This window comes from Nilaparvata lugens, chromosome 7 (genome assembly GCF_014356525.2).
Source record: "Nilaparvata lugens isolate BPH chromosome 7, ASM1435652v1, whole genome shotgun sequence".
Taxonomy (NCBI): Eukaryota; Metazoa; Arthropoda; class Insecta; order Hemiptera; family Delphacidae; genus Nilaparvata; species Nilaparvata lugens.
This window is the reverse complement of record NC_052510.1, coordinates 41,094,482-41,108,073: the sequence shown is the minus strand read 5'-3', so window position 1 is coordinate 41,108,073 and position 13,592 is coordinate 41,094,482. Positions and strand designations below refer to the sequence as shown.

Genomic DNA, 13,592 nt, shown 5'->3' with positions numbered 1-13,592 from the left:
TTTCAGTTGTAAAATTGAAAAATAAATACAAATACGGTAGTCGATTCATTCCATTAAGTAATCAATATGTTATCATTGTAAATTGGGAAAAATATTGCTGAAGGCTTGTGCATGTATAACGAGAAGGATGATGTGTAGATGTGATGACTGTGTAGACCCACTCGCCCCGAACCACATTATCAATAATTGTATCACATGTATTATCAAGTTATCCATCAGTATACATTTATTGTAGGTAATCGATTTATTGCAGGTAATACATTTATTGTATCTATTAAGGTACAGATTTAGGTGTACTCCGAACTACATCATCAATAAATTGTTTCAAATTCATTAATAACTTGTCGATGAGTGTACATTTATTGTGATGTAGTCATCATTAACGCCTATCTATACAATCAGTATTCAACAATTTTGTTATGTTAGGCATGGCCCAGCTGGACGCGCGCTCGTCAGGGCGCATGGGCGTGCGTGCGCTGGTCTACTACTTCACAACGACCATAATGGCGGCCATCGTGGGCATCATCCTGGTGCTCATCATCCACCCGGGCAATCCGCACATCAAGGCTAACATGGCACGGCCTGCCGACCACACCAAGGTCTCCACTCTCGACGCCATATTGGACATCATCAGGTGCCATTCTAAGCATACATTACAACTAATGCCTGGTTGCACAAATCCTGTTAAATTCTAATCGTGATTAACTGCCACGAGAACCAAATGATTACGAACCAATCGGAGGAGCCTTCTTTTCGAAAAAAACCAGGAATGCTGGAGAGCTATTTCTCATGCACTAGGCCTCCTGGTTTTGAGCTCCCCCGGCAAATCTGAGTGGCACTTAACAGAATTCGATCTCAACATGAGAGATGCAATGCATTTTTCAAATGAGGACTTGCAGACTCCCCACTATGTGACTGTGGGGCGATGGAGCAAACAGTGCACCACATCATATTTGAATGTGAGAGACGTGCCTACCTGGACGAGGCAAACGACTATACTGTAGCCAGTCTCCAGGCAATACAGTACATTTCAACCCTTCACGTGCACTTATAACAGTGTGAAATCTTCCAAATTTGACAAAGATGACATACGCTAAATAAATATAAAATATTTGAAAAAGCCTTTTGCGATTGGTTCTTGTGTCATTTAATCATTATCAAAATTCAACAGGCTTTTGAGCAACCAGGCCCTGGATCGTTTAAAAATACACAACTATTCCAGTACATTATAACTGTATTACTATTGAATTATTAGTGACACATTAATTTGATGAAAACTTTTCAATCACACACCGCAGCATTAGAGGGTAGTAAATCAGTAGTTAAGGCGTTGACCACATGGTTACACTGGTATCTAATCGTTTTTATCAAGGTCGATAAATACCTTGATAGACCTCGTATTTTTATAGACCTTGGTTTTTATAATTCAAGATATATACCTTTAAGGATCTGTATTTGAATGCTGATCATATTCATTTGTATTAATATAAATATCATGTTTATTTATTCAATTTATATTCGTATATTTTGACAACCTAGACATTGTAAATTCAAGTTGTAATGAGTAGAAACCATTAGTATCAGAAGTGTGATGACATAGCTCACATTGAGAAAATAATTTTTTACCAATTATCTAGAATACAATGTCTTATATGAGGTACGTACTAATGTTTTATATTTTCTGTTTATAGGAATATGTTCCCCGACAATTTGGTTCAAGCATGCTTTCAACAGGTTCAAACAACATACAAAATGGTAAGACATATTTCAATAGATTACCACAGTAACACTACTTGTTAATAATCAATAAACTTAAATCACAATTAAACAACGTAGTATCGATTGTAACTTGGAGTTTGAATTTGAAAGCTCAATATCTCTGCACCAGAAAGCTTACTTCAATTATAGTGGGGTGTATATTTATTCATTGAAATTATAATTTATTCATTGTTGAAACACCGCTGATTTATGTAGTTACATTACAATACTATATTATCAATATTCTAATGTTTCATTCAATCTTCATTGTAATTAATAAGTTTTCATAATATGTGAAATGTGTTGCATAGTTAGCTGTTGTACTGTAATTTATTGTGGATTCGTGTATAAACCAGAATGTATTGTAACTTACTTACTTGAATAAATAAATTTGAATTTGAATTGTAACCAAAAGTCAAACTAATGTTACTTGTAAACTTGAAGTCATCTTCAGACCATCAAATAGACCTTTTGAAGATTAAAATTAAATCATTTAAGTTGAGGAAGGATACGAAAATTTATTATTATTATTATTATTATTATTATTATTATTATTATTATTATTATTATTATTATTATTATTATTATTATTATTATAAATAATATCTTCATCATTTTACAGATAAACACACCTGCTGTAAATGAGCTTGAAAGCAACAATACAGTGCAATTCAAAAAAGAGCTTGTTTATAAGGATGGAACCAATGTTATGGGTAAGTAGACCTAATCACAATTTTATTATATATTTTCTCTCACATTTCATTTACTTACTTTAATACTTTTTTCTCACATTGCAACTCATTTCACTGTAATTCGTTTTCATTAACTAGTCATAAACTTACTGAACTTTTACCAACTTACCACAGAACATATTGTTTAACAACAGTCTAGATTCTCATATCATAATGAATTTCCCTTAGCTCCATATTGTTCATGGAGATCTTAAAAAAATTTGTGAATAAAATCGAATACTCCACTTGATCTAATTCCTAAATCTAATTCCACTTGACTCTACAGTTTAGTCTTACTATACTCAGCTTGCAACATTTTTACTTCTTTACAGTATGCCTCTACTGTATTAATCAATTTATCTAACCATCAATAAATCCATTAATGATTTAATCGATCATCATCCATCATTGACTAGGCTTCTAAAGCCTGTTTCCGGTGTCCACCACTTCCTTGGTCTTCCTTCCAGCGTCTCTTTTTCATTTTTCCATCCAACTGCAACATCCAAGTTTATAGTGGAAGGCGCGTTGGTGATTATACGACATAGGTGATTTGGCCACTTCAATGTGTATTATTTTATTATTTCTGCTGGTGGTTGCACATTGCACTCACTTCGGATTATTTCATTTTTTATGATCTCGTATTGAGTATCCTTGAATGCTGCGCAGAAACCTCATCTCTGATGCCTGAATTCGTGAGTCATCATTTGTCCAATTCGTCGTATTTGTCCATACCACACTACCGTATGTCATTAAAAGAATAGCCATTGTTCTATAGAACTTAATCTCTGTCTCTTTTCTGGCCTAACCCTTCAATGTTTGGTAAAAGGCTCCACAAATTGAGTTAAACTTTGATATTTTCTGAGGTATATAACATTCTCTGTCATAGGATATATCACAGCCGAGATATTTAAAGTTGCTATCCTGTTCCATTAATATATTATTCAAAACTATTTGAATTGATTGAATAATAAACAAATTATGATATGGTTATGTACTTTTTAAATTTCTAATTGTAGATTTTCTGCAATCTGAGAATTGGATCTAGTGCACTATCAGAATTCACAACAACGCAACAGCAGACTCACCCAACGATATTTTGTGCTAAAAAGATCATTTGCAAAACAAAACTCTGAGTTCTGGGAGTGACAGTGATTGCATATTATTTTATTCGCTGCTACTTTTGATATTGTCTGTTTTTTTAGTGTTAGCCAATAAAAAATCGCTGTGTGTTACAGGTATGATTGTGTTCTGCTTGGCATTCGGCCTGCTGGCTGGTCAGATGGGCAACAGAGGGAAGCTGATGGTCGACTTCTTTGTAGTTCTCAACGATATCATCATGAAATTGGTTGGAGTCGTCATGTGGTGAGTATCAATACTACAACTTCAAACTCAATGCACTTCTTCTTTCACTTCCAATCTCTTCTTCTTCTCCTCCTCTCTCATCATCTTACTCTTTCTTTCTCCTCCTTTCTCCGTCTTCTTTCTTCTCCTTCACCTCTCCTCTTCTCCGCCCTTCTTCACCGCCCTACTTCTTTTCCTTCTCCTCTCTTCTCCTACTTTATATCCTTCCTTCTTCTCTTCTCTAATAGTTTTACTTCCTCCTCTCTTCATCACCGCATCTCCGTCACCTCTCTTCTTCTTCTTCTCTTCTTCTTCTTCTTCTTATAATTTAATTTTTTCTTCTTCTCCCTCTCTCTCACATTGTTCTTTGTTTATGTAGGTTCTTTCCGTTCACTCCTCAATACAATAAATGGATTGATGAATCGTTATATACTTCTCAAACGTAGAACAGAGATTCACATTGTTCTTGTTTTTTTTGTTTTTTTGTTAATTTAGGTACTCTCCGTTCGGCATAATGTGCCTGATAGCTGGCAAGATCATGGGCATCGCGAACCTGGCATCAACCGCCCAACAGCTGGGCATGTACATGGTGACCGTGATTGTGGGCCTGCTCATACATGCAGTCTGCACTCTGCCCACTATCTACTTCCTCATCACTCGCAAAAATCCGGCCTTGTTCTTCAGGGGAATGTTGCAGGCCTGGGTCACTGCTCTGGGAACTGCTTCCAGGTACGGTACCTGACACAAACTATTCAAATAATGTCCCTCTCTACTTCTCTTCTTATAATTACTACTACCTATTCAGATTATTACTAACTGTTCATTACTAACTCTCCATAACTTATTCAGACTATTATCAATGCAAACTGTTGAAAAAGTTATAGAGTAACTGGTTCAGATGAGACCAAATCAGACTTAATTGATTCCTAGAGTCAAAACGAGTAGAGCGGCGATGGTAGAAGGTATAGAATAGGAAGTGATAGAATAGAATGACTTACTGGTTTGATGACGCGTCGAAATTCGGACAGTAATCTCCAATAAACCACGAAAGTATTTGAGGAAGTAGCTGAGAGCATTAAGAAGTAATGGATGTGTTCAAATATGTCAGACCATAGTGGAGCGGCGAAGGTAGAGGGTTTTCGGAAAAGAAGCTGAGAGAATTATAATGTGATGCATGTTTTTAAAAATGTGTCGGAACATGTTGGAACAGCGAAGGTATTTGGAAAAGCAGCTGAGAGAGTTAAATGTAATGCATTTGTTCAAAAATGTGTCGGAGCAAAGTGGATCGGCGAAGGTAGGGTAGAAGGTAGAAGGAAGCGGAAACATTCAGATACATGCATTCACAGCTACTACCTTCTCTGCTACCTTCTTCACTGATACCCTCTAACTCTGCCGATCCACTAATAATGGTAAATTGAACAAGTAATATTATATTTTTAATTATCATGAAATAAACTGGAAACATTTTAATGGATAGCATCCTATGCTACTATGTAGGAAGAATTCATACGTGAGATTCTCAATATTACTTCCCCCCATAACCATCTTCTACCTTCACCGAGAATAAATCAGATGCTGGAAGTCGATATAGTTACTTCTCAATCATCATGATTATTATATTTCTATCTGATTGATCTTCTCAATTGTATGTGTTTCAAGTGCATGATTTGAAATGTTCCATTATGCAATTCATATAATATTAGAAAGATAATTCGATTTTTCAATATTTATTACATAAATCCTATTCCAAGAATGAACTTGTTGAAATTGAGTATCATTGGATATCGTTGACTATATTGCAGTTTATACTTTGTGATATGCATTGATATGTATTCATTGCCAGTGAAACATGCATCTATTGAGCAAATGCAATGTAACGCGGTGATGTTGTGTGTTGGACAGCGCGGCCACCCTTCCAGTGACGTTCCAGTGCCTGGAGGGCGAACTGGAGCTCGACTCCCGGGTGACCCGGTTCGTGGTGTCGGTGGGAGCCACTGTCAACATGGACGGCACTGCCCTTTACGAGGCGGTCGCCGCCATTTTCATCGCACAGATGAATGGCATTCCGCTCGGATTGGGCGAGGTTATCACTGTCAGGTCGGTTCTAGTCTTTAGAGATAGCAATTTAATGAAGACTGTTGAACAAACCCTTCATTCATCGACAGAGATTGTTTCAATTCGATAGAAGTATGAAGTAGAAAATGGTGCTTATAGTTTGTGTGAAACAAGTTGAGACTTGGCCCTCCATCCGAAGAAATTACAGGGTTGCCAAATCGTGTAAAAATGCAACTTTCTCAAATTTCCAATTCAACGTCAGAATTGGATGTATAATATCATCACCGATGTACCATTGGATGTATCATGCTGATGTACCATGAATTATATTGTGGAAATATACAGTAATATTGTAGAAATAATGCTAGCTCTTTCACATTCTGAACACTGTTCTATAGATTGTATTTAATGCATAGTCCTTACTGTTTCCTAATTTCTATTGAGTTCTACTCCTAATTTAATTCGATAAAAAATACATTACATATTTTAGTTTTAACTCCTCAATTTATGTGCTTGAATCTGATGTTTTTATTAAATGTGCTGCTGCCATTTGAGAGCAAGCCACATATTAAGCTCGGGACACATACAACCGCACCAAACCCGTGCGGAGGTACGGCCGAGCTACGTCCGCGACACGGTGATGGTGGAAGGAGAACACACATATCCCTGCGACAGCCGAGCGGCAGCAGTGTCTCAGTTCTGTAGTGCTACTGTGGTCTGATTTCTGAATGTGTTAAACGATTGAAAGCACGTTTGAAAGCATTTGTTTTCTCACTCGCCGTAGTACGTCCGTCACACGGCCGTGCCGCGGCACGGGCTCGGTGCGGATATGTGTGTCCCGGCCATCGCTTAGTTGGTTTGGCCCTTATTATCTCCTGTTTCACTTTTTTGTTATCACCTATTTCACCCTGCAAACCGGTAAACCAGAGTACATTACTCATCTAATCTGAATGATTAGTTGTTGACTTCACTGCATTGAGAAGGGATGCATGATGCATGTAAATAATACTAGAATATATATCAATGTAATGAATATATAAACATTAATGACTTCCTAATCCAACTGACCATTATGAACTTTTAAATCTCTTAGGGTACCTAAAACCATTCAACGACTGAGAAGGGCCATCTTTCATCATGATCTCGTCTGTCCCATAATACATGCGTAGAGCTCATTTACAGCTCAGTTTACACCAATAAAAGTTGAATCTATAGAAAATTGTATTCATTTAACCTGGCTTATTTTTCTATTATTTTGGCAGTTTAACAGCAACCTTGGCCAGTATAGGAGCAGCATCAATTCCCAGCGCAGCTCTCATCACAATGCTACTGGTTCTAACAGCTCTGGGTTTGCCCACTTCCGATGTTTCGCTGCTTTTTGCCGTTGACTGGCTGCTGTAAGTCAACAATTCAAGCTTCTCAAGCTACAACTCATTCGATGAATAATATTCACTAACTGAACAATTTTCACTACATGAATAGAAATTCTGTTAGTGCTCGATAATAATAATAATAATACCGAGTGACCTGGCGTCTGGTGTCAGAGTTTTCAGGTCGCAACGGATCAATTTTAGAGCCTCTGTCATGACCTAACGACTGCTTTTTAGGCAGCCGGGACCGACGTCTTAACGAAACACGAGAATGGCCCGAGATAAATATGTTGCCCGGATCAATAGTACTCGATGAACAATTGTTAAATATAATAGGCCTACAATGAGTTGGCTCAATACTTATTACTTGGAATAATACTTGAAGATGATAAGTTGATGAAGTTGTATGGATATTTTTTATATTTCTATAGGAAATCGATTACTTTTCATTTCAAACTGGTAGACATTGTTGGAGATGTTATTGGAGACTGATCATATGGAAGTAGAGTACTTTCTTTTAAGTGGTAGAGTACTTTTTCCACTTCCCCCTCTCGAATCCCTCATCTATATCCCTTATCTCCTTCTTCCTCCACTATCTTCTTCGCCACTATTTTTGTTATAACTTCTTTTTTTCACTCTCCTCATTCTTTTTTGCCTAATTCTCTAATTAAATGCTGAACTAATATCAAGCTCTCACATAAGTTACATACAAAGAAATAGGAAATATACATTGTATAATATTATGTATGTACCGGTAGGCATTTGAGACTTATGAGATTTATATGTGTTTTGTATCTCAATAAATAAGTTACATGGAGCTGTCATAAGTGTGTATACTTCTGTTGTGTGTTAATCAATCAAAACTGATCAATTATAATCTGTTGCTGTCAATATCTCTCTGTCATAAAAAAAGTATTTATAAATATTTGTCTCCATTGTGAACGTTTTCAGGGATCGCATAAGAACCTCGATCAATGTGTTGGGTGATGGATATGGAGCCGCCATAGTCTACCATCTTTCTAAGGACGAACTGGATAAAATGGACGCGGAGAGGAATGTGGAGAGAGAGGGGGAGAATGGCGAAGGAACAAGGAGAGAAGTAGTACTCAACATGGAGTGCGATCCTGTGTCCAAGTCCATCATTGAAAATCCCATACAAAGTCAGCATCATGCTATGGTTACAGAGCTAAAAATGTAAACGCATGAAGAAAAAGATCCCGATTTATTTGATGAAAAAGTCGTTTTTAAAGCATTTTTCAAAAGAAAAACATGTATTTTTGGAGAACCACGTACCATACCGTACTTTATAATACAGTTGTAAGATCATTATGATTCAAAAACATGAAAACATAATTTTATAGTAGCCTATTAATTCCCCCATCAATCTTTTTTTTTAAGTAGCATTATATTTCAGTACGGTGTACTGTTGTGTGATTATTATTGCCAAAGATTATAATATTGTTTCAAAACAGCTAAATATTGATAAAATAACATTGAATATTATCACTTTGTAGAATGTCCTAAGCTACAGGCCTAATTTTTAAAGCACATTAATAACCTGTATTCGAATAGATAAGGCCTAATGTTTTGAGGCTTCTTTGAAAACCTCTTTTCAAACAAATCTTAATCAACCTATAGTCTACTGTTTGTCTTTTAGTCAACTCAAATAAAAAATTACAGTTTTCAGGATAGAAGGGGAGAAAATATATAATGTCAGCAACCAAATTCCTAAAGAAAGTGATATATGTTGATAGTGAATCAAGGGGATCAAATCCAAGAAAACCACATGAAAAACGTACCGTATGCTATTCATTTCTACAACCATTTATTATTTATAAAGAACTCTTGCAGCTTGTGAAACAATGATCTAGGCATCTATATAGTACCTATTTGAATGTAGGTGATAGAAAAATATCAATATTTTTAGAGCTAGTTTTGGGCTGCGAAATAATTGAAATTTTGATTGCATTTTAATAAATAACTTTACCACTAATATATATCTGCAAAGCATGCCTATGTAGCTTCTATAATATTTTACCCGGTCTATAAAATAAAGTAGTCTAGTGTAGTAGAGAAGTAATTATTGTAAAATCTTTAAATGATGCTGTGTTCCCGTAGATCTTAGAACTGAAGATTGTTTTCTTCTCACAATTTATCATGTTCTATTCTCATCAACTAACCCCAAACAAGAATTCGTCAACCTGTTTCTATATTTAAGACACTTTTGCTTACCCTATTTATTCTCTGCAACAGTTCATCAGCAGCATTTCAACGCACAAAGCGTATTTCCTCTGTGAAATATTTACAAAATTTGGATACTATCCGACAATATTCTAGTCGGGTAATTATTATTGAGTATTCACCCAAATATTACTGACAGGTTTATCTAGATATTTACTTTTGAAATTATACTACTGTAACTGAAACTGAATGTGTTCAATTTATACTCTACAATTTTTTAGCCTACCGTATACTATTTTATCACAAGTTCAGCAGATTATCAAAATACTGATTCTAATAATATACAAGTTCAAGAACTCACAGACTGTTATAAATTCGAGCTTACAATGTGTTTTGAAATAAGAAGGGGCCATTTTCTTAGGAGAGAAAATAGTTAGATTTGGATAAATATAGAGGAAAGTTTACCAAAATTAGTAGATAATTAGCTATTCAAAAATTCAGTAATATTCTTGTAGCATATTTAGTTAAAATGGAGAGGAACTCGAAAAATGTTTACAAGAGTTGTAAAAACAATAAAAAGACAGTATAGTGTTTGAGTAGATACGGTAGTTTTCAAAAATTTTAGGCTACTTCAATTTTTTCTGGATAGACAATCTCTATTGAGATCTTAGCGAGAGCTTGAAGAAATTATGTACCGGTAAATCAAATAGAAAATCAGTGATTTGACAATAAACTAATGCATTTACAATAGAAGACTTTGTACGTTCACCTTTTATAATTACTTGGATTATATAACTCAAAAAGGATTAACGATATCAGTTTCGAAGAATTTTTGTGCCAATTGGAAGGTTCAAAGTCGATATGGAGAAAGTACGGTATAATGGGAAAAATAATATTTTTAGTCTGGCCTACATTTTTATATCATGAGTTACACCCTAAAAACAAGGAATGTTCAGATTATAATAATACCTATACGCTACACCTCATACTCCAAATTATAGTATGCTCTAAAATATTAATACTTACCACAAATTCAAATTACATGTAGGAAAAGTGTTGGATGTATAAATCTGATATAAAGCTAGATCCCACCAAATTACATGAGTCACAAAATTCCATATATTCAAAATAATGCTTTTGTTTACTCAAGAAATCACACAGTTCTCAGCTTTCTATAATAAAATATGAAAGCATATCATAAAAATTATCATCAAATAGAACATCTCATAAGCAGTTTTCTGTCATAGAAATTTCATTCATCAAATGAATCTAAAACCCAATTTTCTGCAAAATCAAAAGAAATATCTCTTTAGAGTATTCTACAAAATTCAATTTATCAATTTTGGATTTATCTTGAATGAAAAACATATATAATCCTCAATGAATTGATAAAATATTTCATAATATTGCTGTATTGTCTTATATATTTTGACAGACTATTTTTCACTTTTGGACCATGTAGCCCTAGTAATAATCTCATAAGAAAATAATATCTATATTGATGTACGTTATTACATGTGTGTTCAGTAGAGTTAATGATAACTTCACATTACATTCAAAGGTGTGATTAATAAAGAAGATAATTTAAGATACCTAATACTCTGATGAACTCCCCTAAAAGTTTATAGTTGGTTAAGAATAAATAGGTACTACTAGACAAATTATACTGTATGCTTATCAGCTTTGAAATCGGAATTTCTTTCCATGAATTGTAGCTTTATTCCATAGTAGTCTATTTTGTAGACTATTTGAAATAGAGTATTCTTTAAAAGTGAATTTTCCATTTCGAGAGAATCAAATAAACTCTTAATAAATTCCAAACAGAATTTTTTAGATATACATTCCATCAGAATTCGTTTCTATTATTGTAATATACAGTACATATTATGTTTGCAGTGGATATCCCCTTATCTCATTTAATTTTCCCCTTTGATTCTTTTTTGTTTCAATTTTCATCACTTTTCCCTATTTTATGTTTAATTTTTTCAGTTCTTTTATTATCGTTTCCGACTATTTTTTCCATAAGCAATTCTACTTTGATCATCAGTATTATTTTTATTTGTTTTATTTAATGCTTTGCACACCATTATTTTTTCATTTCACGTTCCACTCTTAGACATAATTTTTCCTGAGTTTTTATCTTCATTTTATCTTTATGTTAATGATTTTCTTCTCGACCTTTTGTTGTCAATTATTTCACTATATTTTATTCAGAGTTATTAATCAAGGATTAGTTTCAATTTACTATGCACATCTAAACAATTATATGTATTATTAGTGTAACACTTACACTTGTAAGTGTATTACAAACTATACTCACTCCTATTATGATATTTATATTATTCAAAAAACATATATAATATTAGCTTATATAATCATATCCTTTTAGAAGCATTGTAGCATGCATGACTCAATATATATGAGTGTCGAAATGTAGGGTAATTCATAAAATAAATATCATAAGTACATTTAAGTCAGTGTTATTTTGTGCTCCACATGTTGATAAATATTATGAAAGTAAGTTGTATGTTGTGTCTACTAAATTATGTAATATTATTGATATTGATAATTCATTCAATGTTTATGATAATATTATAGTCCTACTATAAGTAGTGTTATGAGTGATTGTTGTTGTGTTTATGTTTGTTATAGTTTTATACATTGATTGCCTAATCATCTCATCAGGAATTCTCTATAGATATGTTATTATTATATTGAAATAGTTTATCATTGCTTTCTATAAAATAATCCTGTTAGTTAATAATCGATAGTTGAATTATTTAAGTCATTAGTTGATTAATTGAGGCGATTAATGAAAATTGGTGTTAATCAGAATTCCGTATTTATTCAATTGCTGAGTCCGAGTCGTCTAGTGATTCGTGTAAAAAGTGTTTTTAATAATAAACTATTTTAAAAAGTTGGGAAGTTGTGGAAAATTCATTTCTCTCCTCAAGGGTCTAATTATATTTAACCTGAAGAATAACACATTATATTATTTCCCATAATTATATAGAACATTACTTGAATGTGTCATATATGAGTAACAAATATACTATCCTATTTTATGAATTTACGTTTATATTTTCTTCCATCAGGAACATTATAAGAGAAAATGATAATAATTATACAATATATTATCTTGAATTATGGTTATCATTGATGATGGAATAAATATTTCATCTTATACTGTATTAGGCTAGGCACACACTAGTTAGTCAAGACAAGACAAGACATGATGAGACACGTTCTGTCACAATATTTCACATAGTTGCTTATGAAGACATATCTAATTGCAATGACTAATCAGTGTGAGTTGCGTCATAAGCAACAATGTGAAGAATTGTGACTAAACGTGTCTGATCATGTCTTGTCTTGTCTTGACTAACTGCTGTGCGCCTAGCCTATACATGATCAGAGAATGAATCTTTAAATTCCTATCAAGGCTGTTCCTATCCTCCTTTCATAGCTTTTGATAGAAAGGAAGAGAAAAAGAAAGGAGAAAGCTCTTTCTAGGTCTGTATCTAATATCAACAAATGAACATGATTACACAACTCATCATCGTGTGATATAATAATTTGAAATTTCTTATAATATAAATACATCTTTCATTAAAAAACATACTAACTTTTTTGTTAGTTACCTCCTCCCAAGGCTATCCATCCTACTAGCCAACTATATTGTAATTTACCAAAATATAAAAATGAAATTGAATGTAATCCTACCATAGCCTTTATAAAGCATGTCGGGCATGTTGCTGCTATATACTAACAAATGAACTTGGGGCTGGTTTTAGATAATTGGCAGCCCCAGTCAAAGCACTAATAATATCAAGTTTGACAATAATTATTGTTAAAAACGTTTTGCAGAGTAGTAATATAATGAGAACAACAATGATTGAAAAGTTTAACAGGCTCTGGAAACTGTAAGATCAATTCTCAATGAGCCATATGGATTTAATCTGCTGTTAAATTCATTGAGGGAAGGGGGGGCATCCTGCACAGAAGGCTTATATCAGTCAGCGAGTTAAGATATCGTTTCCTAACATAATTTTATTATTAGGATGTATTTCACTTTGCTGCTGAACCCTTCTCAGATTCCTAAAACGAAAATGTTGTAAGTTGCAAGTACCGTATTTATCTCTCAAACAGTTTACCC

At 33.8% G+C, this 13,592-nt stretch overlaps 1 protein-coding gene across 1 annotated transcript in view; it reads left to right on the top strand.

The window, feature by feature from the left end:
- The window catches only part of LOC111051810 (excitatory amino acid transporter), a 33,238-nt gene extending 20,877 nt beyond the window's left edge, over positions 1–12,361 (top strand). The window contains exons 4-11 of the mRNA XM_022338372.2: positions 427–634; positions 1,692–1,755; positions 2,381–2,471; positions 3,725–3,851; positions 4,326–4,559; positions 5,733–5,927; positions 7,148–7,282; positions 8,207–12,361. Of these exons, the coding sequence (XP_022194064.2) occupies positions 427–634; positions 1,692–1,755; positions 2,381–2,471; positions 3,725–3,851; positions 4,326–4,559; positions 5,733–5,927; positions 7,148–7,282; positions 8,207–8,453 (1,301 nt within the window). The 3' untranslated portion in view covers positions 8,454–12,361. The remainder of the gene's footprint in view (positions 1–426; positions 635–1,691; positions 1,756–2,380; positions 2,472–3,724; positions 3,852–4,325; positions 4,560–5,732; positions 5,928–7,147; positions 7,283–8,206) is intronic.
- Positions 12,362–13,592: the final 1,231 nt, after the last annotated feature.